The following is a 26198-nucleotide window of genomic DNA, read 5'->3' on the forward strand; positions in this document are numbered from 1 at the left end:
AACTGGAACTGTTGTGTTTGCAGAATAACGAAATCTCCAGCATTGCAGACGGCGCGTTCCTCTCAAATAAGCGACTACGAGCTATAAACCTATCCAGGAACAAGCTGGCGTTTCTGTCAGGGCTTTGGTTCAAGCTGCCGGGGTGGGGATTGTACGTGAATGCAAAGGGCAATGCTATGGCCGCTGTGGTACACATGTTTGGTACGGATCTCTTCTTGCTGAACAATCCCCTGCGCTGTACCTGTGCCAACACTGGGCTGTATGAAGACCTGTGGATGCACTATAAATCCTCAGGGCCTCCTCCAAGGTTTTCTAAGCTCTCCCTACAGGAGGGGTGTCCCGCCCGATCCTTGATAGGAAGACCTGCTGAGCCTGTAGATACTAGCACACTGCCCTGCCCAGCACCATTTGCCGAAATTGTCAACATAGAGCAAAATCAGGAGTCCAAAGAATACAAAGCCTGTGGTAACGTGTACTGGGAGGAGCTGCCCAAAGTGTACTGGACCTTTGCCAACCAATCAGAATACTCAATGAACGTAATCCACAGCACGAACACAACGACACACGCCAATCTGACAATAGGTAGCCTGACTGTTCGAATGGTAACCGACATAAAGGCTGAGGGTTGGGTGAAATGTAAGGGGTCAGAAAATGGGATGGGAGACAGTCAGGGTTTAGGGAAGCTAGAAACATGTTCCAACTACCTGGGGAAGTCCAGCTTCACCCTTTGGCTCAGCGCTGTCGAGAACTCGACTGTCTTCAACCTCAGCTGTACTGCTGTCTCAGACATTGGTTCCTACAAGGCATACTTTGAGAGGAGCTTACACTTCTCACAGCCTTACACCACGCCACAGGCACGGACACAACCCGCAACACGTACACAACGAGCAGGCTACTCTCAACCAACAACCCAACCGACAACACTCACACATTCACTGCCGACATCCCAGTCCGTATGGACAGTTGTCTTGGCATCTTTAGCCACCATATTGATGGTACTCACAAGGGTAGCATGGGAGTATATCTACGGGGCCAAATGGGTAGCAAGGCAGAGTGCCCGAGAACAGGCTGCACCGGCACCCCGAGAAGGCGCGGTACGCAGGCCTTCTGTGTCAAGTGCGATCGTTCCTTATGCTGTAGCCTACGGCAGTACATCAAGTGAGAGTAGTGGCGACTCAGATGAAGAGATCACCCCGTACGCTGAAGGTCACCTCCGCGATCACGACAGTTTGTTCGAGTCAGACTCTTCTGACTCTTCAGAAATCGCTCCTTATGGGATGAGCAAGCTGTGTGACAAGTATATCAGTGGTGACCGTAAAGAGACCCAAGGAAACACATCTAGCGCATATAGAACCGAGCATGAATCTAGAAGTGAAGACCCCGTTTCTAAAACGTATGGCAGAGACAAACCCAAAGGAAACACATCTAGCGCATACAGAACCGAGCATGAATCTAGAAGTGAAGACCCCGTTTCTAAAACGTATGGCAAAGACAAATCCAAAGAAACCATCCTAAATGATTCGGCCAGCGTTATCACTGATCATGAGCTAAGCTCTCCTCCTCTGTCAACCTCCGAATACAGCGAAGCGGCTTCTCCGGAACCAGAAGCCGTTGAGGATGGTTCTCAGGATACCCTAGCTGGGGCCTCAATCCACTAGATGGCGAACGCACTACCATCTCGCTGTGACCTAGATTTGATTTGTGTAATTCCTGACTTAACATGTAAAAGTATGACTCAAAAGACAACAAAACACGCAAGACGTAAAAATATGTGATTTTCATCTATGAAATTCTAAGAACACTGTTAAATTTTAGGTCGCAGTGCTTTTAGGATTTTAGACCTGTTGTCATGGGGAATGTTGTGATACCTGTCCATTTCTACATTCAATAGATATAAGTGTTATCACCACTCTGATTCTGAATGGGAAGCAGGTTAAAGATTTTACCTACCTCGGCAGTAACATCTCTTCCACGGAAAATGATGTAAAAGCTTGAATAGGAAAAGCCTGGGTTGCAACTGACAAGCTTTCAGTGATCTGAAAATAGTCACTTCCAAACCAGATGAATCGTGACTTGTTTCAAGAAACAGTAGTGTCTGCGTTGCTCTGCAGATGCGACCCTTGGACACTTAGTACAAAACGACTTGAGAGAAAGCTGGACAGCACCTACACTAAGTTACTACGTACTGCCATGAATATCTCTTGGAAAGAACATCCCACGAAGGATCGGCTATATGGGGAACAAGGCCCACCCCCCACCAAGGTTACACTTCGCTGGGCATTCCTGGAGGAGCAAGGGAGAGATCATCAGCGATATTTTCCTATGGGCTCCAAATCATCATCAGGACATGCATGGGTAGGTAGACCATGCACAACCTACTTCCTGACACAGTTTGCATACTGGATGACCTGCCCAGTGCAATGGAGCATTGGGGGAGAAGGGCCATGAACGCTCGTGAACTTGTCACGACATGATGATGATCTACATTTAATATGTGACTGCTTCTTACCTTTGTGATGGCTCTTTGACTATTACAATTTTGCATGGAGACTGGCACCATCTATTCTCTTTAATTTATTAGTAAATAAGGAATATTATGCTTTTACTGAGTTGTTTTCCTTAATTTTGAATAAAATTGTAAAATAGTTGTCAACATCTGTGTGTGCTTTCTTTCTTTCACGGTTCAATCATTTAGGATTGCATTCCTGCCCCTGACATTACCAAATTAACACAATCATATTAACCACATTAAGCAAGTATCTCACTGGACTTAAGTACTGTAGTAATACATTCGAAACGCATCATTGGGGCATAAATTCGTAGTATAAAGCCATTGCAAACAATTGAAGATTGACAGTGAGTTGTACAACAGGACATGGACAGTTGTCAGGTCCTGTGAAATGGACCCTTCTTTAGTTCCTGTAAGTTTGTGATGTACACACTGCAGGGGACATGGTGATTATAGACCCTAATCCTTGTTAACTCATCCCTGTACTAACAAACAGCACCACAAAACTTCAGTTACACATGTCAAAAGTGCCTCCTATCAGCAGAGTTCATACTGCAAGAAACTAGCCTTCTCGGAAAATGCCCATTGAAATCTTAACAAAGTTTCTATGCTTATATGTAACCACTTATATCTTGCTACCAAGTACATTTTTGTCTAATTTTAACATAAAAAGAAATAAAGATACATGTACTGTAAATTCACCTATTCCAAGGGGACTTGATTTTGCAGAGAAGGTTTTTGTGGTGTTTTTAGTTTGTGGTTGGGAAATTTTGCAGTAGTGGACAGTAGTAATACAATGGAAACACATACAATGTATCTGTGGTGTCAAGATTTTGCAGTAGAGAGGTAATCGCCAAAAAATGAGGAAATCAAACCATGGTGAACGTAACAAGATTTACAGTACAACATTCCTAAGCAAGAACCCACAGTCCATGGAATAAGACTCATGACTTTAAACAAAAACTAAGAAGATATTAGTTTTGAGATTGTGTTTCCAACAATATTACGTAACTGTTTTGTATCTACTATTCTATGCTGTGAATTTTTTAACAATCCTGGCTAAAGAAAAAGAAAGAACAGGGTTTCAGGAAAGCCGTCTAGTTTTGTCAACAATCGTGACGCTCGCTTAAACTTTTCATTTCCGCTCGTCCGAACACGGTGATTACAATACCCGACAACAAGTGACATTTCAGGAATAGAGTTCTTGAATGGAAGATTTGCTCATCCCACCAGACTGTTTATTTACCTGTGTGACCCTTCTAAGCTCCTAATGTACACTAGCGCTTAACAATAATGTTGCACTGATTCACAGACAGACGTGACCACAACAAAAGGACTTTCATCCCCTGATGACCAACAAAATGTCACAACAGAATACTGTAAATCCGGAAATATTTGCCTTGGTTTTATATTTGCGGTTTTCACGGTCGTCACTGTGAACTTATCACACCACTTACAATGTACATAATTATACGATCGTTTTAACCGCAAACTTAGAATACCAAAAATGCCTCCTAATTCCTGTACTGTTGAATTAAGTCCCTGCAAAATTAAGTCAATTTACAGTATCAAATTTTCTAACAGTTAGTTTTAGTTACCATTTCCAGTTGAATATGTTTTTCTTATAATTATAAACACAAAATGCTATCTATGTAGTATAATATATTTTCATTCACTCAAAATTTGATGCATATTCAACCTTAGTGCGATGACAATATTTTGACCAAAAAAAAAGCCTTATCTGAATGATCTGTAGTCTTTGCGGGTGGTTTGCCCAAATTGCGTCCAAACAAAGCTGTAATGTCAGGGGGCTGTGCTCTAGTGAACAACAGTGGCTACATGGGGTGAATGGATCCTGACAGTAGTGTTGTCATGTCTATTTGCTTTGCTTAATCTTCCATAGGAAGCCTTTCAAAGTCACAGAGGAGAGCAACCTGTGTTACAAAGGCCATTTACACCTGTAAGGGAGTTGGGTCTTTCAAGTACAGTCAAACCTGAAGACCACTCAGGGGACCGATAAAATCTGGTCTATGTGGACAGGTAGTTATTATAGACAGGATTCTTAATGCTTGTGTAAATGGGAAAATCATCCAAGGGACCTTTTCAACTTGTGACTGGACTGAATTACCGCTGAGCAACAGAAAATTTGATGGATTGCTCAACGGATTTCATAGACAAAGAACAAACTTTTTAAACGTTTTGTTTGTTCTGCTGTCACTTAAATCATTTTGTAACTTTTACATCATACATTGTCAGAACTATACAGTCCCAATTATAAAATCAAGGGTCACACAAATCCAATTTTGGTTGCTCAGCACAATCATCATCTAGTGGGGCCTTTAATTTCTTGGTTAACAGATTTTTTTTTAAATTTTAGCACAAAAAAATCATGTTAACAGAATACTGGGGTGAAAACTTGCACCTGACCCTGTTCACTCCCAGAAATTGTGTGCACCAAAGTACAAACTTTCCTCTGTGATTCTGTTTTCCCGTTGATTTTCCAATCTAGCATTTTTTTAAAAATTACGTTAACCAAGAAATCAAAATGGTGTGGCCTAATAATAAATAAGTTGTATTGTCGCGTCAATACCTTATATGGTGGTCACAAGTCTTTACAAGAGTACTGGTGCATGCTGGGAAGGATGGAAAAACTCCTGTTATTTTGACACCGCCGCGGCTAATTGCAAAAGATAACAAATGAAACACCGAGCATTTCTCTAACCTACTTAAACAAATTTGGCCGCAGTTGACTGCTTTCACAGAATGTGGGGTATTTGAAGGATGAGTAATGTTTTCTTTTGAATGAACACTCATGAAATAAGGCCACACTGATTTGATTATATGGATCCTCTAGGCACTCTGAAATGGATGCAAGCTTGAAAAAAAAGGAGGGACAAAAAAAAAAAGGTGAAATCAAAGTGGTCAGGAAAGTTTTACAAATGATTCAACTTACACAACATAGTATAACGGCACTGTAAGTAAAGACCTAGCACTGATAACCACTTCACTATTATTATATTGTGTCGGATTAATGTTCCATTTGGAACATAATCCCCAAGGGACTTTGTCATCAGTGACGTGCCGTTACACCAAACAACCAATTTCTTTCATTTTTGTTCTTTCACATTTTCTTGGATGACTTTATCAGAACACTTCACTCAGGGCTGGAAATATGTTTTGTGCAAGTCGTATGTTTATGACAAAATCAGTACTTTTCACAATAGGAAAGGAGGCTTTATATGACATTAGTACTCGTTTTTCGATATATATATTTTTTTCTTCAATTTATTGCACTAAAAATGCTCATTTTGCAGCTTCTATGCACGATTTACAGTCTGGTCCCAAAATAGTTTTTTTGGAAACTGAAGAAAATTGATGTCATCCATATGACCAAGTCAGCGTGGCCCAAGTACAAGATGCTTGACAATTCAACACAATTTAGATAACTGTTACAATTTATATAGTAACTGTGGTGATTTAAGATAATCAAAGTCATGTTCTATGAGATACGATTCATGAAACATTTGCCCAAAGGTCTGTCTAGAAAAGATTCTTGGAACAGTTTTTCACCATATAAAGTCAAACTCAGAAAGAATTTCTGGACTGAATGTTAGGAATGGACGACCTGTCCGGGACTTTTATTGGAAAAATACCTGCAAATGTTTCACATATTCACCTGATCTGATGCGAGGCGGGGGGATTCAGTATGATGTAATACTCCATAGCACGCATGGCTGAACCACAGGAGTACATAAACACTTACCACATCCCTCTGTAATGTCTAGAACAAGAAATGTGGAGACCTATAGGGACATCTTTGCAATGAACCACTAAACAGGCAGTATTAGGGTCAAAGCATTTACATAAGAAGTTTATTGCAAGTTCGTGCCCGTGGGCTAATTGCAAATACATGATAAAAACATAGGAAAAACATACATGCGTCAGTAAACTGTGTCTGACTTTGCTGTAACAATAGGTTACTGGTACTATATACAATTGTTGGCTATATCTAAATTAGCTGGGTTTGACTAGTAGTACATGCAATAAACCACCGACATGCAAGAAAACCACTCAGGGGACCGATAAAATCTGGTCCATGTGGACAGGTGGTAATATCTAGACCTGATTCTTAATGCTTCTTGTGTCAATGGGAAAAATTAGTGTTTTGTGTCAACACCAACCAGTGGTAGAAATACTTTTTTTCCAATGTGCTGCAATATCCTACAATGTCAAAATTTTGAAATATTTTCTGAAAATATTTTCTGAAAATACACATTAGCCATTTAGCCTCCACACTACAATCTTCTTAACCTAATAATGCCTACTTATTTACATCATACCTAGCTTTGCAATATTGCTGCAACTCTTTATTGTCTCACTCTATCTTTAATTTTTGCTGGTAAAGTTTGAAATAGGAATTACATACTGTGTCAGGGACCCCGGCAGCAGTATAATCAAAACACTGGATACTACTACTATATATGTGTGAAAAATAATTAAAATGAAAAGCGAATTTACATTATTGAAATTGCAACAGCAAAAGTATATCTATTCAACATCAATCCAATAAAATAATTTCATTTCTAATTTCAATTCAAATTTTGTCCCACAATTCGTCACTGAAGTTATCACGGAAATTGCCGAAAACCCCCCCCGATAGAACCCCGGAAGTCGGTGCGAGCCGCGGCAGTCGATGTCTACACGCAGTAAAACACCGTCAGCTTCGCGCAGTGCATATCTCAGTTTATCAACAGTGCCGCTAGTTTGCTAAATTGAGAACCATTGAATCCCGAGACTGATCTTTTCATTCTGCAAGATTGCAGGTCGTTTAATTTTTCTTCTGCAATCTTGAAAACCTTTCCGCAAATTGTAGACTGCAGGTGGGTATTTTGGACACTGCCTACTAAATACCCTCATACCAAATCACATAACAATGTTCCATCCTTCTCGAGTTATGCTGTTAAATCACAACAACACAAACAAACAAACAAATACACTGAACGAAAACTACTTGGAACATATAAACTTCTTGTGGTTAGAAGATTACGAAGGAACAACAGATTAAATTTATGATAACAAATAAGACTGCAACTGTTAAGTGATACTGACAATAAAAACAAAGGAAATCCCAACTGAAGAAGTTAAGGCACTATCTTTAACCACTAAACTAATTCCTGTCAGTATTCAAAAGAAAGATATACAATTTCCTAGGGCTTTTCTAGAGTTGTGACAGAATGTTGAGCTATACTTAGACTGTGCTTTGTATTAATAGAAACAGTCTGCCATTTTCATTTTTGTGTCTGTTGAAGTTACTGTAAGGCCACACCAATTCAATTTCTTGGTTTAAAAAAATGCTAGATTAGAAAATCAACTTGAAAACAGAATCTCAGAGGAAAGTTTGTATTTTGCTGCACACAATTTCAGGGAGTGAACAGGGTCAGGTGCAAGTTTTCATCCCAGCCTTCTGTTTTAATGATGTCCTTATGCTAAAATTTTACCAAAAAAATACGTTAACCAAGAAATTAAATTTGCATGAAAGCTCATCTGAAATTTTAAACTATAATCCAACACAAAGAAGTTAAACTAACCATAAATTTTCGGCTGGTAACTCCAACCTTCGTCAGATGTTCGAATCACTGCATTGAACGCCGGGATTCACTGCTGACGTCATCACGTCTCCGACTTCCCGGCGTTCAATGCAGTGATTCGAACATCTGACGAAGGTTGGAGTTACCAGCCGAAAATTTATGGTTAGTTTAACTTCTTCGTGTTGGATTATAGTTTAAAATTTCCAATAAGAAATTAAATTGGTGCGGCCTAAACATTGAAATTTTTGTGGTGGTTTTATTTTCGTGGTTTCCATAGTAACCTCTCATTCCAAACTCATAGTGCATCAAACACAGGAGGCCCAAAATCGACCTTGACCCCTGCGTGCACAACGCATACCCACATACCAGCTATCATTACAATCCATCCAGAGGTTTTTATCATTAATAAATAATAAGTTATGCTGACCACAAATATCTGGAAAACAACCAGACACACACAAATAACATTTAGCACTTGAATGTCTATGTACCTACTAGTTATAATATTCTATCTGACCCTTACCTCTTCCCTCATGACCTCAATGAAAAGCGGCCTGCGTACCAATTTGAGTTTTACTTGAACAAACAACCAAACAAACACACACACACACACATTGACCCAAAATGGACATTTTTTATGGAGATAAAAACTACTTTGCAAAACAAGACTTAATGTTTTGTTGCCTGTAGAACATGATATGCTTAAGGACAGTCTTATCAAAGATTAGTGCTGGAATGAAGAGACTGTGAGGCATGTTTTGGAGCTCTACAGAAGGAGGTGTGAACTAGCAGCCAAAGCAAACTCTCAACCCAGAAGTGTTGCTACTACTAGTGCGTAAGGCTTGCCAAGACAGAATACACAACATTCTTAACCTACCGAAGGATTTCTTACAATATCACACACTTCCAGGGTTTAAAATACCACCCTGCAGCTGAGATAAAGTTTCCCTGTTGAACTACCAACAGTTTTCCGTTAGTAACTGTTTTCCGCGAATATTCCTCACGATAATCTCGCCACTAAGTACCTTAATAAAGCAGTTGTTGTAAGTTCCTTTCTTGGGTTGAAGAGAGTGCTGAAGATATAAAATTGACCAAGCACAAACAAGTCATGGCAAAACAGCTATTAAGTTCCACATGGCTACATCGCAAATAAGGCTTTGTTTCAGTGAACGAACGCCATGGTTTAAATCCTCCCATGGCGAAGTCAGTCTGTTCCATTATAGGGTGGAAAGCTTTTGACGTCGTCATCTTTAAATGCAGGATTATCAACTTAAGTTTTTCAGACAGTGTTCTGAATAAGTAAGTCAGTAAAGTTTGCATTTATGGCAGTACTACTGATGTTGCATCTACAATTATAAATACTCGGTTTCTAAAAATCCCAGATAAATGTTACCTTGTGGAAGTAGAGTTACATAATTATTAAGATCCTTTGTAAAAGAAAATCCCTCAAGAAATTAGATACTGCTTAAACTATTTTGTTTTGAATTCTCCAATGGTCTGTGACACACCCTACTATAATTATAAAGCTATAAAAGCAGGTAGTTATCAGATCACCATAGATTTTAGCAACCATTTGGTAGAATTGTAAGAACCCAAGAGGACGCTATAAAATGCTTCTATTTTGGGACATTTTAGCAGCCATTTGGTACAATTGTAAGGAAGTCAGTTGAATAAATCTCTTGGTTGTGTAAAAAAGAGTCTTTTTATTCAGATTTAAGTTTACTCAACACTTTTCCTTGTGAGGTCTAGATCCTGAGATTAATTTTCTTACCAATTTCCTGTATCGCTTAATTTGCCAATCAACAGAGGATCAAAGAAGGGAATAAGGAGCACTAACACAAGATTAGAGGCCTAAGCACAGGGAATAAAGTCAATCATTTGAACATCAAAAGCAACAAACTCTTAGAAGAAGAACAGAAACAACTTGATGGAATATTTTTCCTTTCGATGGAGAGTAGTGTCAAAGCTATTCAGGAGAAAGAACATGACAAACCAGATTTGTACTGAACAGTACAAGCTGCATATCCAGACAGACTTGTTACATCCACTCACACCAGGAAGGACCCCTACTCTTTTTGTTTGTCTGTTTGTTTGTTTGTTTTAGGACCCCTACTCATTTCGATAAGTTTCTTTGTTTGTTTGTTTCTTTGTTTGTTTTGTTCTTCTTGTTTAAAGTGTGGCTGCGCACTCCTCTAACACAAGACCTCCATGTAATGTCCTATCTAACCAAAGCCTAAGGAACTCATTTTCACCTGAGTGAAGTGAGGAAATTTTTGTAAAGTGCATTTCTCAAGGGCACAAATTGGGGCATGTCAGGGGATTCGAACCTTGGACCTCTGGGTTCTGGGCCAAAAACCCTAACCGTTATGCCAACACGACGCCACGAAAACAAGAAATAACAACCAAAACAAACTACAGATGATATCAGAGAAACATTTCAATAAACTGGAGATAAATGAAGCTTCAAGGATGATCCTTCAAAGCCTTTATCTTAGCTCCCAGACAAGATAATTGGATAATCTTCATCAGATTAGCCCTCCAGACAATAGCTGATTATAAATCCATGGGGTGTGGGATTAAGGGTCATTGTCTTGATCTAATCAACTTCACTAATTATTGGTATTAGGATAATTTGGCTATTGGAAGAAGAGAAAAAGAATCATCGATGATTACTGTAACAGTGTATCTGGCTATATCGACATGCTTGTTATACATTGCATATTGTATGGACAATCAAATTGATTTAAGTTGAACTGTTCATAACTTTGCAGTACAAGTGGAAAGTTCACAGACGACCATTATAGTTACTGTAACACAATGCCAGATAGGGCATTTTAGCATTCGCAACTTGTGATGAGTTCGCGGTCAAATCGTGAACATAGAAAAAACCTATGGCGAATATTTCACGATTTACAGTGACCTGGACATTGTACAAAATACATCAATCAAGTTTTTCAGACTCCCCACTTTGTTCTGTCTACAATAACTTGGATGTGTGGTCTGTCATATCCTAAACTGAAGGAAATTAGACTGGAAATTAGACTGGAAACAAGAGGAATCTTCCTGGTTAATGGGTCCTATCAACCAACTTGTAGATGGTACAGTACTAGCAGATAATTACATAGATGAAAAGAAGCAGACTTCTAGGCAATAGCACATGTGACATTCCAGAGCCGGAGTACCTTTCAGAATGGGGCAGGATGCTGGGTGGAATTGGAAGAGACAGGAACAGGCATTAGTGCCCGTCTGGTGAGTTTAGCACATCCTTATCAGGTCTGGAAACTGTCTCCTACACTGTCCCCAGAGAACATCACTAAAATTAACTGATAATCAAATTCTGGAAGTATTCAGGGTTTCTTAAAGTTAAACTACCAATAATTTTGCTCTCTGTCTCAATCTGATCAAGCTACACGTACAGACAAAAGTTCCTTGATCTTAAAAAGAAGAAACCTGTCATTTGAAACAAATTTATATGTCACCACGGATCCATAACTAAGTCTACAATGAAATAATTCTAAAATAAGAAACTGAAAATGCATTTTTCTTTAAAAGAACAACAGCTATTACAACCAATTATGCTTCAAACTTATGAAAATGTCACTTGATATTGTATATCATGTGTTATGATTAAATATTTCAAAGCACAACATGTGTACTTTACCAACACTTTTAATTTCATGATACTATTTTTAAACTCAATGTTACTTTCTATAAAAGTTTGCACAAATCATAAACTGTGTGATGACAAAAGTGCACTGAATTTGGAGATAAATTTCATTCCAGAAAAGATTGTTTTTCAAATTTACAACCAGTATATTGTTTTGAAAGAAGACCTAAATGTTTTGTACAATCAAACCTCCACTGGGCACATTGACCATTTTTACATTCTGTTTGTTATAAAGTTGTGACAATGTACCTCATGAACTATAAATATAATCCTCAGGGCTCAAAATTCATTTTTGGAAATAGGTGCACCAGTGCACCCTACGAAAAAAATTAGGTGCACAGAAAGAATTTTGGGTGCACCACAAAATAAAGTTGAATGTCAGCAAAAAAACAACTAAAAAGTTGAATGCTCTTATTATATATATAGTCTTAAGAGCTTTAATCTGTAATTCTATAGCCAACAAAACTTCAAATTTCAAGTAATACATCAAATAAAGTACAACTGTTACAAAAGGTTATATTGCTTTTGCTGATACTTTACTTACATTTCAAGAATATTATGTACACTAGTGTACGATAGTACCTTTACCCCATAGCCTACAAAAATATCTAGGCGCACTGGTGCACCCGGTCAAAAATAAGGTGCACAGCTCCAATTTTGGGTGCACACAGGTGCACATGCGCCCAGTATTTCAAGCCCTGATCCTTAACCATGTCCTACTTACTTCTTCCTTTGAAGTTCCAAGAGTGGAAAAAGAATGTTAACAGGGCTAGTAAGGCACTGTCTAATACCCCATCCTCAACACCATTCTAGTCAGGAGAGAGAGATTGTGGTCAAAGAAAACACACTGACAACAATTAGCCACAGTCTAGTGGTTTGGTTGATCCAGGAGACTTGGAGAGATTATCTATGGTAGTCTATCTAGAACAAACATCAGAGAAGGGGGATGGGCTGAGGGTGCTTATTTGCATATTAGTGATTTCTTGATAGCTCACATGCCCTAGACAAACCATATTTGGGTATAAACCTTCTTCGTCTTTTGTCATCCTCAACTGAGTTGAAGTATCATCCTTTAAAGTAGCTAGCGGTGCAATGTGACCTTATCTAAGGCTTGTGTATTTAGCCAAGTACAGTCCAGTCAGGTTCCTATTTTTTTATAAGTATGTTGGGTTCTTTCATTTGTGACTTACAGCATAAGTTGTTGGTTGGAAATAACCACTTGCAATTTTCAGAAATGAAAATGAAGATAGATGTGAAATTCAGGCTCTGTAATATGAATAAAAAATTACTGCAAATCTTGATTTTCATAGTGACCTTGCCACTGAGAAATCAAGGCACAGTGAATACTGGATTTGCTACTGTGACAGTATTGTTTCAACCCCAAACTTACAACACTGTGAAAAAACTCCTTTCCACATGTCATCTCCTGCATAATGATCATAAAAAAGTGAAAATAGATGAATTTAGTGTAGCCTAATAGATATAACATACCACCTTATAGTATTGTTTCAACCCCAAACTTGTTGAACACTGTGAAAAACTGCAAAATGATTGTAAAAAAGTGAAAACAAATGAATTTAGAGTAGCCTAATAGATCTAAATGTACCAACTTACAGAGATTCTTGTTGAAATGTCCCACTCATACACAATAAGTATTTCAAGCCCTGAAAGTATCCTCTAAAGCTTAAACCATGCCTACCACAAGACTCAAAACTGATCCTAAGATCTGCAACCGTTAAATGCTCCAGTGTAACATTAGCTTAAAGTCACAGTCTATGTAACATGTAGGTCAATAGGTGGATAGACAGTGTTACAGGATGTATCAACACTACTCTAGTCAGAAAGTAGTTATCTAAAGGTACCAAACAGTCCAATTCACTGTTATTTGAGTCAAATTGCCACTGATAGCACTTTGGAAGCCAAAAGAACACGGTAAGAAATTCAGGCCGATGACACCAAGTTTAAGTAAGAACTGCAAGGATAGGAATTACATTTAAAGTTATACTTTTAAAGCCTCCCCTATGACCAAAAGTTGTTTTTTTGTTTCAGACTTTTACTAACTGTGGAAAAGTCTCCAAGAAACCTTTGTTGTAATTTGAGTTTGAGGAGTAAATACATTGTATATATACTTGTATCCGGTAGTAATCTCCTTTTCCCTAATAGCAATCTAATTTTCTCCCTTAACTTTGTGAATTTTCAGCACATTGTGCATTTGTTTCCATTTGATCACAACTTCCACTTAAAAGCATACAATTTTTCTACCTAACTTTTCTGCACGAGTAGCAACAGGCACCATGTGCCATTTTGCCTAACTCCCTGCATGTTGTTGCAGTTCACATCATCTTCACTAGAGGGCTCTGTAGCACACAGTGTCCTTCAAAAGATCCAGTACCCCAAAAATTAACCAAACCTGGGTTCCCACAATCACCTATAAGGGTGGAAACAGAAGCAGATTTTGCACAGTCGCCCTCTTCAGAATTATTTTCACAAAGAGATAGAATATCTTCAATCATGGGATAATATATAGATGCATAAAAATTGCCCAAAAGACACCCATCTTCCAGTTCCATATCAATTGATTAAAATGAGACCACTAGGTAAAATGTCAGCTGTAAGTTAGTAACAGTTGATACTGTTTCCCACGGGGGTACAAATGTACCCCGAAATTCATCATAAAATTGTCACAAAGGCATGAAATCTGATAATCTACTATGTCTTGATTAACAACATATTGGTTGACAATGACATAAAATATCACAGATAAAACAATTCAGTGATACTGAAAAAATACAAAAAACATAGAGAAGTCATTATAGACTTGTTATAAATGCTCGAAACACAAAAATCTGCTAATAAAGTATGTGTGGTTTAACATCATGTTGGTTGACAAATACCTAAAACATCAAAGATCAAACATTAATTATACTGAAAAGGCTACAACAAACGTAGCGCTGGGGTACAAATTTACCCCAGGTGTACAAATGAGGGTTGAGTAATTCATTAATGTTACAGTGAAGGTGAGGTAAAGAGAGTCACCCCTAACATTCACGACTGTTCAAGCTGGGATTGTCCGGCTAAGTGCTCCGTGTGTTTTAACCACCTGAGACCAAGATGGGCCCACAATCTATTCTAAAGCGTTACTTTCAGCGAAGCATCACCATTGGTGGCTTACAGTAGGACAGTATTAACACCATGGCATTTTCATTCATGTCTCATCAACTGCAAATATTACTTAATGGAACAGAAACCAGAAACGTGTAAAAGGTTGGAATTTGAGTTTCCATTTGGTGGTAGAGCAATGGAATCTGTTAACTCAAGTCAATGTCTATTTGGTTGTTGAAGCACCACAAAAGATTGAGCTATTCTAATGACACTAAATTTGTTTCAAATTATGTTTGTAGCTACACCTTTCTTATTTTGCTATGTACTGCTCTTTTCACAACATTAGACTCAGAGGCTATTTTGAAGGATGTGTAATTTATTCCAAAGCTTCATAGTACAGTTACTGTAAAGCTTTCAATATGGAATTCCTTAAAGTGACTGCTACATGTAACTGTAAGAACCTGACAAACTATAAAAAGAGGCCTACTAAAATCAATATTTTTTCTACCAAAGGGGTCATATATGTAATAATATCATTCTGATAAATATGGATAGCCAAAAAACTAACTAATAAGTACTATTATTCTTTGAAAATAAACCTTTCTTTATCATTTTCCAATACATATATTTTAGCCGTACTGCAATTTGTCAAGCCCAAAAATCGCCTGTTAATGTAGCAACAGCAATGTTGCCTATGATCACATAGGGAATCTACTATTAGGTATATGATTAGCTTAACTAAATCTTTTTACTTTAAATTTATTGTGTGATCTTGGGTCATTTTAGGCAGTTGAAATTTAAATTATAGGCTACAAAATTGTCTAACTAGCCTGTTATAGTGTGGCTTTTGTGATAAAAATAGTATTTCAGGCTCTTTAGCATGTTTTCTCTTACCAGGTTGTGTTCTCTCTCCTATAATCTGTTAAATCTATACCCCATGCTGGGGTAACCAGGAACCTGTATCTCATCTAAAGATGAGGTGGTAAGGTGGTCTAAAGGTTCTGGGAACTATTGAAACAGCAAGAAAACTTGCTGCCCTATGTGCCACTAGGGTCTGAATGAATGAATAGATGAATGAATGACTTACCACCCCCCACCAGAGAGCGTCTGCATAGCTCTTGAAGTCTGTTTCTCCGTTCTCGTCCACCTCGTCTTTCTCGGCCAGGTACACGAAGTACGAGGAGAAGATCAGCCCAAGGAAACCGATGTACAACGTTGTGATCAGTTCCTAGAAGAAACAAACAAGAAATCTATTTATCTTTATTTATCAATCTTTAGGGTGGTCCCTTCAGTTAACATTGTAACTGATTTCCAAGGGAGCCATTTCATTTCATGATAAATCATAAGAAATCAGGATACAAACGGATAACTTAACATAAACTTAATGAGTAATCAATTCACAATCATATAACATAAAACAGGAATGATCAAACATGGGAGTAATAAATCAAACAAATCAGAATAATTCAAAACAATAGCAACTCAAAATCACAAAGGTCATTCAACTGAGGGTCAGAGGTCAAATGTCTTTCTAGCAGTCGACGGTTATTGAAGATGGCAAGGTCAGCAAAGTGGTCTTGTGGTTAGGTCAGTGACTCTAAGAATCTACAGGTTCTGGGTTTGAATCCCTAGCAAGCCCCAGTGTTGTGACCTTTGGAAAGGCACCTAACACCATTTCTTCAACTCAACTCAGAGCTTGTTGTTTGCATCATGGACCTGGACATCAGGCCTGTTAACGCTGGCATCATCAAATGTACTTGCTTTGGCCTTACAGGTGATGAGAGGTGATGTTCACATTCCATTGCATAACTTCCGGCCATGACCTTGCTCTACCATCTCTACCACATACACTGTACTGTAATGACTAGATAGTTTATTTGTCTATTTTATTTATCTTATTTTATTGGAATTTCAACAGTACAATACATGTGGGACACAGGCAGCTATTGTTGGTGTCGTGACCCACACATGATATACCCGTTTTTTACACCTGGGTGGGGTGAGGATAGTCATGTAAAGTGCCATTTTCAAGGACACAATATCGGTTGCACCAGGGGATTCGAACCCTGGACTGCTGGGTTCTGGGATGAAAACCCTGTCGTTACACCACACGATCCCACATAGTGGTATTCCTGTGGCCAAAAGTCCAGGATCTGAGATTTAACATTCCCATGCAGGTGTGTATGCAGATAGAGTGGCTCTATATGAACTCACACCGCCAAATAAAGACCCCAGTAAGGGTCTGGAGGCTGGCCAACACTGATACGAATGTCGCCCATAATCCCAGTTGATACATCAAGACTCGTAAGTTATCTCGGCTGTAATAGTAGCCCTCGTGACAGCCATCAAAGGTGGCAACAATGATAATACGTGGTATATGGGAGATCTGGCAATACAAGAGGGTTGGCACAACCCCAAGGCGCTAGTATACCAGCATATGATAGAAGGGGGCAGTGGCAGTTAGTGGCAATGACTCTGAACTAAAACTTTTCTTACTGAATAATGTTACAGAAAGATCAGTTTATGTCATAATACCTGGGACGTTATATGGGAGTTCTGGACCGGTCTGTATTTTACGGTATTCCACAGGCTTCTGGTATCATCTCAATGCACTTTGCAGTTCGAATGCTCTGTCAATATTTCAAGTAAGGCATTCAGATGTTCATGAATTGATGTTCTTACAATTTTTTCAAGCAGATTTTCTCCACTTCTGGCACATTTTGCACTGAAATCTGTGTTTTCTCAAGTGGTTATGAGACAAACATGATACAACACAGAGTCATTGTTACCTCGGTTTACATAGAATATGCCGTACAATGTAGAATTCTGTATGTATGGTACAGTGTCCTTTTTTCTCTGTCACTAGAAACACTATATAAAAACCTTAGGTCACTCAAAATTTGAATGATTTTTTTCTGTGATATAGTGACAGAGACACAAAGTTGATACATATAATTTTGATGGGTTACCCTAAGGCCACACCATTTTGATTTCTTGGTTAACGGAATTTTAAAAAAAAATGCTAGATTGGAAAATCAACAGGAAAACAGAATCTCAGAGGAAGGTTTGTACTTTGGTGCACACAATTTCAGGGAGTGAACAGGGTCAGGTAAGTTTTCACCCCAGCCCTCTGTTTCATGATTTTTTTCCCCGCTAAAATAAAAAACAACAACAAGAAATCAAATTGGTGTGGCCTAAGACTGTTGAAATTAAAACAGTGAATTTAAGGAGATCTTCTAAAAGTAGCATCAGCAATCCTCAAGTCATCCACACTTAAGATATCCAGGTGTTCAAGACATTCTCAAGAAGGCCTCGATAACGTCAGCTTTCTTTTCTATCTGGCCACCTTAGGGCATCCTACGTAATCACAAGAGTTGACGGTATTCTTTTTTTATTCAGTCAAGCAGTCGGACTTTTGCCCTTTCTAGAAGGTCACCATGCTGCAATATCCATTATATACAGAATCTTTCTGACAGGTTCGAGCCTTGATTCAACAGGATGCAGTTACACAAGGTATTTATTCACAAGTTTCTCCTACTTCTGCCTGCTTTACCCTGATTAAGGCCATGTCAATACATTTCCTTGCTTGTTGGGCATCAGATCAAAACCTGACTTCTCTTTGATTTTGGTAGATGGAAATTTCAAAGCACTCTGCTGTACAAGTGAGGATTTCCCTATAGCTTAACTAGGCTCTAACCATCAGCTGATAAGTATCTGAATGTGACCTGATCAAGGGGGTTTCATGCTGATAAAAAAAGTTTTTTTTTCTCTGCTTCCATGTACTGGGTACTGTGAATGTTGAAATTTTTTGCAGTGGTTTAATGTTTGCGGTTTTCCCAGTAATCTCTTCAAGGAAAACTTAAAACTTTCACAGACTGCTTGTTCTGTCTTTTGCCAGCCTACTCCCTTGTTTCAGACGTAAACTAAAAACCCCACAAACACTCAAATTTCTTCCAACTGTGAAATCAAATCCCTGCAAACTTAAAGGCACTTACACTACAGTATATGAGATATGTGTCTGGATAACAACTACAACATTTGAAACCAACGGATTAATGACGGTCAAGTTCTTTACAGAGAATCATAACATTGTCAAGAGTTCTATGAAAATGAAAACAAGCATTTTGCCTTGGTATATTTTTCCCTAGAAAAGTTTTGGCAGTTTCAAGGGCTTCATTGATGAAAAATGTCTGTTGAAGGCTGGGATACATATATATATAGCTCTCCTAGAGGTAGCAAGAGCCCTGCTTTGACACGGCAAATCCATTATTTACCGTCCTATCTCATGGCATCTCACAAATATACAACTATCCTTTGAACTGCACTGGCCTGGTAATACAACTGTGTACTCCAACCTGACACTAATAGCATTGCTAGAGACAGGTCTTTTAACTAGTATCATCAATCTTGCAGTTTGGAGAAATCCTCTCAGAGAAAACTTCACTGATTAAAAATGTCAGTTCAAGGTTTGAAGACATATGTATCTCCCATAGGTGGCAAGAGCCATTTACAGAAAGCAGGGTTCTTGACTTCTTATCAAGTCATCTCAGCTTTGGGAGGAAATGAAGTAATGGTGTTTGGGTCTGTGAACTGGTCTTTGGCGCCGGATTGTAGTTACTGCTCACAGCTTCTTTCCAGTTCTGAAATGACCACTCGTACCATTTTTAGATTCCGAGTTAGGCACTCTCCCAAAAAGCAGCCATATCTTTGTGCAAGCACGTCTAACGCTTGTGAGATGGGAAAAAAAATGGATGATAAAATCGGAAAGGGAGTGTGAGTGAGTGAGTGAGTGAGTGAGTGAGTGAGTGAGTGAGTGAGTGAGTGAGTGACTTGAAACTTGGATAACTACAGTGGAAAAGAAACCACCCAAGGACTTTGTATCTACATTTGAGCTATCTTCTGCACAAGCCCATACAACAAAACTATCAGCGCTAGAGGACAGGGTTAGTGTGAATGTCTATCTGCACTAAGGAAAGGGACAGTGTTAGTGTGAATGTCTATCAGCACCAAGGAAAGGGACAGTGTTAGTGTGAATGTTTATCAGCACCAAGGAAAGGGACAGCGTTAGTGTGAATGTCTATCAGCACCAAGGAAAGGGACAGTGTTAGAGTGAATGTCTATTAGCACCAAGGAAAGGGACAGTGTTAGTGTTAGTGTGAATGTCTATAAGCACCAAGGAAAGGGATAGTGTTAGTGTGAATGTCTATCAGCACCAAGGAAAGGGACAGTGTTCATGTGACTGTCTATCAGCACCAAGGAAAGGGACAGTGTTAGTGTGAATGTCTATCAGCACCAAGGAAAGGTATAGTGTTAGTGTGAATGCCTATCAGCACCAAGGAAAGGGACAGTATGAATGTGAATGTCTCTCCAACCAGAGGTACTGAGTTAGTGTTAAACTGAAGAAAGCTGTTCGGATTCAAACAATTTATGTTTGAGATGAATCTAGGGATGATATTTCTATAAAAGAGAATAGATAAATGGTGCCCATCCAGTGTGTAGATATGAATCATCTCACCTGTCTGTGGATGAAGACAACAGACCCGAGTAGCCGCCAGGTTCCCCCCTGCCTGTCCACATGTAACATCCGCAGAATCTGTAGGAAACGTATTCCCCTAGGGTGGGGCAGAATGGGGGAGGGGGGTAATACAGATCAGTAGGGCGGTTGTAGAAATGTTTGCATCACTGTTTTCATATCAGTCTCACTACTATATAGAACCATATAGAAATATCAGTATTGTTTAGAATTATTTTTGAGATGTAGCCCTTGTGTGGCTATTTAGGTCTATCAAAGGATACATGTTTAATTCTATTCTTTATTTTGCCTGCCTGCTCTATTAATTTCCTACAAATATCCAAGAACCACCAAGAAATGGAATTGATCTAGCCTTCCTCTTCTTCCTCTTCGATATTACATGCTTAACCTCATTATGTTGAGGACTCCAAGCATGGTACGTAAGACATACACAATACTCTAAGGTTTGATCCACTCACATCCCTACTCTTTTAGATTCGAGTGGTTGGTTCTTTTACCTGCTCTAGGTATGGCTCTCCTCAAACACCGAACATTTAAGGTCCTATCTGAGGGACATCTCTAACTGAAGCTAGATACTCATTTTCACCTGAGTGAAGTGAGGAAGGTCATGTTAAGTGCCTTTCTCAAGGGCAAAAGATCAGTGACATGACAGGATTCGAACCCGTGACCTCTTGGTTCTGAGCCAAACACTTTGCCATTATGCCACATGACCCAACCTGCACTGGATTTGATAAAACTTCAAAATCTTGACAAACATTGATTTCTCAGTACACTTTATCTGTGATGATCAAGGTTAGACAAGTCCATTAACCCGGCCTTGGGGCTTAGTGAAAGTGCCAATCCAGTGCATGTCATACCATACTGGCCCAGTCATGCCAGTCACATTTTTCCATGGGTAGATGGGTACTACTAGATATATTGGTTGGATTTGCTCATAGCGGCTCGCCCGACGGACTAGATCTAAATTGTCAGGTAGCCGGCCCTTGCCTTCCATTCAAATATTGGTTTCAAAAAATATGCCATAAGCTGTCCTCGCATGGTATCACTGAGAGATTTTTTTTAATGAAAAAGAAAATGATTTCCCTTCTGAAAATAGAAGTGCATTGAAATATGTCATTCCGATTTCAGGCCGGGCAAAAAGTTGGTTTGAGCCAGTAGACTTTTTATCTACTTACCCACAGCGGGCGAGTGAATTTTAAAAAACTCTCCTTGCACAATCTTTATCGAAGACCTTGAAGAAGATCAAGTTAACATATCACAACCGTGACCTTATGTTCCTATAGCCAAGTTTGTAGCCGTGAATTGAGTTAGGAAACAAAGAACCATTCATCTTTGTGCTGTCTTGATTGATTTCTCCTCACAAAGAAAATTGAAACATTGAAGTTGTGGACTGATGCAACCTCACACTGGAAATCAATCAGGGTTTAATTTTCCTGTAGTTGCCCTCTGGGAGGCAGGAACCTTTTACACACAGGAGATCCATTTACTGTCCAATTCTGGGCTGGCTGCTGCCATCATGATTAGGGTTCACACAGCCCTCCCACTGCGCCTCAGCACACTCTGGGCTAATTGATCACAGCGAGGTTAACTATGAGGAAGGGGAAGTAAAGGTTATCATCCCGTTGGGGCGTCTTGCAGGTCGTTCATTACCACTGCCAAGAACGGTCTGTTTTCGTTAGCGTTTGTTTGTATGTGTTTGTCACAGTACTTAACCGCATTTTTCTCAAGAAGCAATTGATGGGTTAATTGTTAATGATATTTGGTATGTGGGTAGATGTTTAAGTAAACAAAGGATGATTTCAATTATGAGTCTCCTAGCCACTTTCTATGGTACTGCAGTGCAATTTCTGGTTATGGTATCGCAAGTTCGGAACAAGCCATGGTCATGATTTTTGTGTGGCAGGTATCTTTCATGCTAAGGAATACAAAATATGAATGTGTTGGTTTGGACCAACTAGTGGCTTTTCTTGGAACTGCAGACTTGTTTTTGTCTTAAACTTTGAAACTGGATAACCCAAGAGAGACAAGTACTTGTCTTGAGTACTCACATCTTGTGAAACAAACAATGTTAAGGTGAGGTATTCCTTGTTATTCTCACCTGATGGCTGAGGTTGCGAACACCTGTCCGTTGGACCCCACACACAGCACTATGATGGAGGCCACTACCACGATCAGATCTGTAGGAGTCGGCAGGGAAAAATAACATTTTATAGTGTAGCATATTTGAGCTTTGCCACAACTACAAACGCACACACACATGTATGCAAGCATTATATAGGCCTAAATTGATGGCACTGGCTGGCAATATAATAACTGATGACACATAGATCTTAAATATGCACCAGACTATTGTTTTTACTAGGGTTGGTTGGTACCTGCAAAACACAACATTCATCGTTTTTAGGGCCCTAACTCTAACACAAACTCATCACCTTCAAACATCATGCTCTGTCTTACATTGCGCTACGCCAGTACTGTTGTTTAAGGATTTATCTCAATGGACTTCAATAGCAAATTTAAGTACATAATGACATGTGACAACCCATGCATGGTATACATTGGGAAGTATATCAAAGAATGTATAGACGTTAGAATCTCCTCCAATGATTGTAAAATCCCATCGTCATCCCATACTACTACACCAAATTGTATAAGATAGACTGATTAGCCTAATAGAATGTTATCTATGTACCAGTGAATGCCATACTTTGTACCTTGTACAATTGTTGTGCAATAAAGTTATATAATGTTTAAATCTGTGAACCTTCAACACTGCAAAACCTCCTTTCCCCTCCTACTGTGACATTAAGTCCCCACAAACTTCAAATGATTTGTGGTACTTAAAACTTTGTTGCTGTCGTCAGAAGGCAAACACCTTGACCTTGTATCCAGTCACCTGTTCAAATTGTCAAGGTCGATATTCAGACATAAATGTTTATTATAACACCCACATGCAGCCTATCTACCTCAGTCATTGCCTCGATGAAAAATGGCCTATCTTTATCTAAAGTATTATGAGTGCAATACATGCCTGGAGCTGACTATGGTTTACCTGATATCTTCACTATAGGGAAACTATGTAGGAGAGAGTAGTAAGAAATAGATGAACTGGAACACCTTGCTAGAAGCCCGGAATTCAGGAATAAAGGATTGGGACTACAATTTTTGTATCTTGATTTATTTCCCGCCCCTAACGCTAACGTCTAAATACACTTTTGGCTGTGATCAACATTAGATAAAAACTGTGCTTGGTCTTTCAAGAAAACTTAAGGTGTTTACGAGTAAACTGGTCTATAATCTGTACTGGCACAGTGAATTCCTTCACCAACAATTTGGGTACTTTCAGCAACATGTTCAGGGTATAACAAGAGTCTGTAGAACACAAACCTCCGCGAAGTAGTTGTAATATGTGTTTGCGGTGTGGGCTAATGTCTTTAGTACCCTCTTAACCTGAAGTATAACAATGTCTAAAATCTGTTTTCCTTTATGTACGTCCAGGTAGTTGTTTATTGTAACACTAGGTTGCAACCAAGGCAGTGTAGCAGATCGGGGCCTAACCTCTGAAAAAAACAGTATCCATGTAGGTCATTGACCTCCTTCCCATAGCTCCTCCTTGTCACTAGGTGGCAATCAATAACCTTTCACAAATGACAAGAAACGGTTTATCATGTGTCCCTTCAAAGGTTTCAACTGTCTATCTTAGAACCTTTTTGCATTAGCAAAAGTGCGTCACTCTTTCGTCATGCCTGCGTGTAAGCCCCTGGCCCAAGTGATAGTGTTTGACCCTGTACTGTTAGACAATGACATGATTGGTTGTAGGGTAAATCTAATTAATTCTAACTTATAGCCTTCAAGGGGAAAGAGACAGTTACCTTTCCTCATGCCTTACCCAGTGACACAGATCCATTGTAATAAATTTAAGATAGAATTGTTTTATCTTTATTTCGTGACTGATTAACCAATGAAGTTAAGATATTTCATACTGAAAACTATTGAAGATACTAAAATTTCAAACATATATATACATAATATATACACGTATAATATTGTAATGATCAGGGATCTTTCTGGGAAAAAATGTATGGGGGTATGAGATATGGTTTGGATGTTCCTCCCTTCCATGATGTGGAGTTTTTAAAGAGAATTTTAAGTTTAAGTGGGATATTCTAAGGCTTCTTGAGGGGGGAAATAGAGAATCTGCTCCCCTAGGTAAGCGGGTGTATGGTTAGAGCATGTGGGCACCATGCCCCCATTCCCTTCTTTTATTCAATAAAGAAAATTGCAAATCAAAGTGACCAAGTATAGCACATGAAACACTGTTACTGACGAGTTATAGATAGATTACTCTGATCGAGTCTGTATTACTGATCACATGTATTAAAAGGCTTTTTGGTGGACATTAATGTGGACTGATGACCACACGGGTATTAACCACATAACCCAGGGTATTATACCAGGCCACAAATGGCCCATTATGGCTCTGTAGTTGCTTCAAATTGTTTCTCAAAATAGCCAAGAAAGAGGCCATTTTCAGATGCAGTAAAAACAAGACCATGTCCAGGACAAAAGTTTCAAGTTCTGCTGCAGTACCAAGGTCAGTCACCAGAAGGCCTAAACTTGACCTTGACCGTCGTCTTCCCAACACCTACCCACATACCAAATATCATTATAATCCATCCAGATATTCTTAAATTATGCTGACTCATGGTCTGAGTATCTAGTGCCAGCTCAGAAAAGAACAAGAAATAGTGACTGTCATGCCCTCAAGTCCAGAGTTATCAACCCAGAATTGATGTGTTCAAAAATTCATTCTTCCCTATAACTGTAGTTTAATGGAACTCGTACAGTCAGATGTGCAAAGGTTAGGTGTGACAGGTCGTTCCGTGTCAATATAACCAGGTGCTGCTCTGCCGCGCGCCTGCGAATCTGAATGGCGGTTATACCGGCTACTGTATATAGATACAGATACAGATGCACAGTACAAATATACTGAAACACACACATGTGCAGATACACCAAAAACAATACATGTACCTCCATTTTTCATAAAGGTAATTAGGGTTTACAATACTCAAGGCCCTGCGATTTAACAGTTGTTAAAAATATAATATCTCAATTCCTAATTATTCTCATGTCTTGTATGAACCTACTTTTAGACCTTGACTAAAGATAGCAACATTCTTCCCAGCTCTGATATGGGATAGACAGTGACTGACATGTTGTTAGTGACTGTGGATCTGTGTTCTTTCTTGTCAGCATTGGTCAAAGATAGCAATTGGCAGCTTAGACAAAACATGTTTTAAAGTGAGACAAAAATAACTACTGCTTTTGGGAAAATAACCTGTTGTTTCTCTTCAACTGGGTTGGGACAAGTCACTAAATACTAAACTATTGAAACTAATGAAACAATTGCAGTAGTTTTATGTTTACATTTTTGTGTGTGACCTATGACTGCATAGTCATCACACCATGAAAATATTTCTGTCTTGAATATTGCATTGCTCCTTGTTTCAATCTAAGAGACAGAAAACTCTTAATTTTTTCACCTTGCCGAGGTATTTAAGCGTGGTAGACTTACATGTAAATCATCATAACTTGCCGCTCCAGTTCTGACTCTATTGACGGGATGTCTGGTTAGACAGACATGTAAATGAATCTACAATCTGTGCGGGAAGGAACTTTGACTTTTTTTGACATGCAACAATGTTCTGTGTGTTCAGTCATTTGTTCAACCTTCCTGACACTTAGACTTTAATGAAGGCAACTTTTTTCTGTCTAATGCTGGGGTCACATTTCCCA

At 38.9% G+C, this 26198-nt stretch overlaps 1 protein-coding gene across 1 annotated transcript in view; it reads right to left on the minus strand.

The window, feature by feature from the left end:
- LOC136422221 (potassium voltage-gated channel subfamily KQT member 1-like) overlaps positions 1–26198 on the minus strand; it is a 118217-nt gene that overhangs the window by 60678 nt on the left and 31341 nt on the right. The window contains exons 4-6 of the mRNA XM_066409867.1: positions 22498–22576; positions 20382–20478; positions 15954–16094 (exon numbers count right to left, since the gene is read on the minus strand). Coding sequence (XP_066265964.1) covers positions 15954–16094; positions 20382–20478; positions 22498–22576 — 317 coding nt within the window. The remainder of the gene's footprint in view (positions 1–15953; positions 16095–20381; positions 20479–22497; positions 22577–26198) is intronic.

This window comes from Branchiostoma lanceolatum, chromosome 16 (assembly GCF_035083965.1).
Source record: "Branchiostoma lanceolatum isolate klBraLanc5 chromosome 16, klBraLanc5.hap2, whole genome shotgun sequence".
NCBI lineage: Eukaryota > Metazoa > Chordata > Leptocardii > Amphioxiformes > Branchiostomatidae > Branchiostoma > Branchiostoma lanceolatum.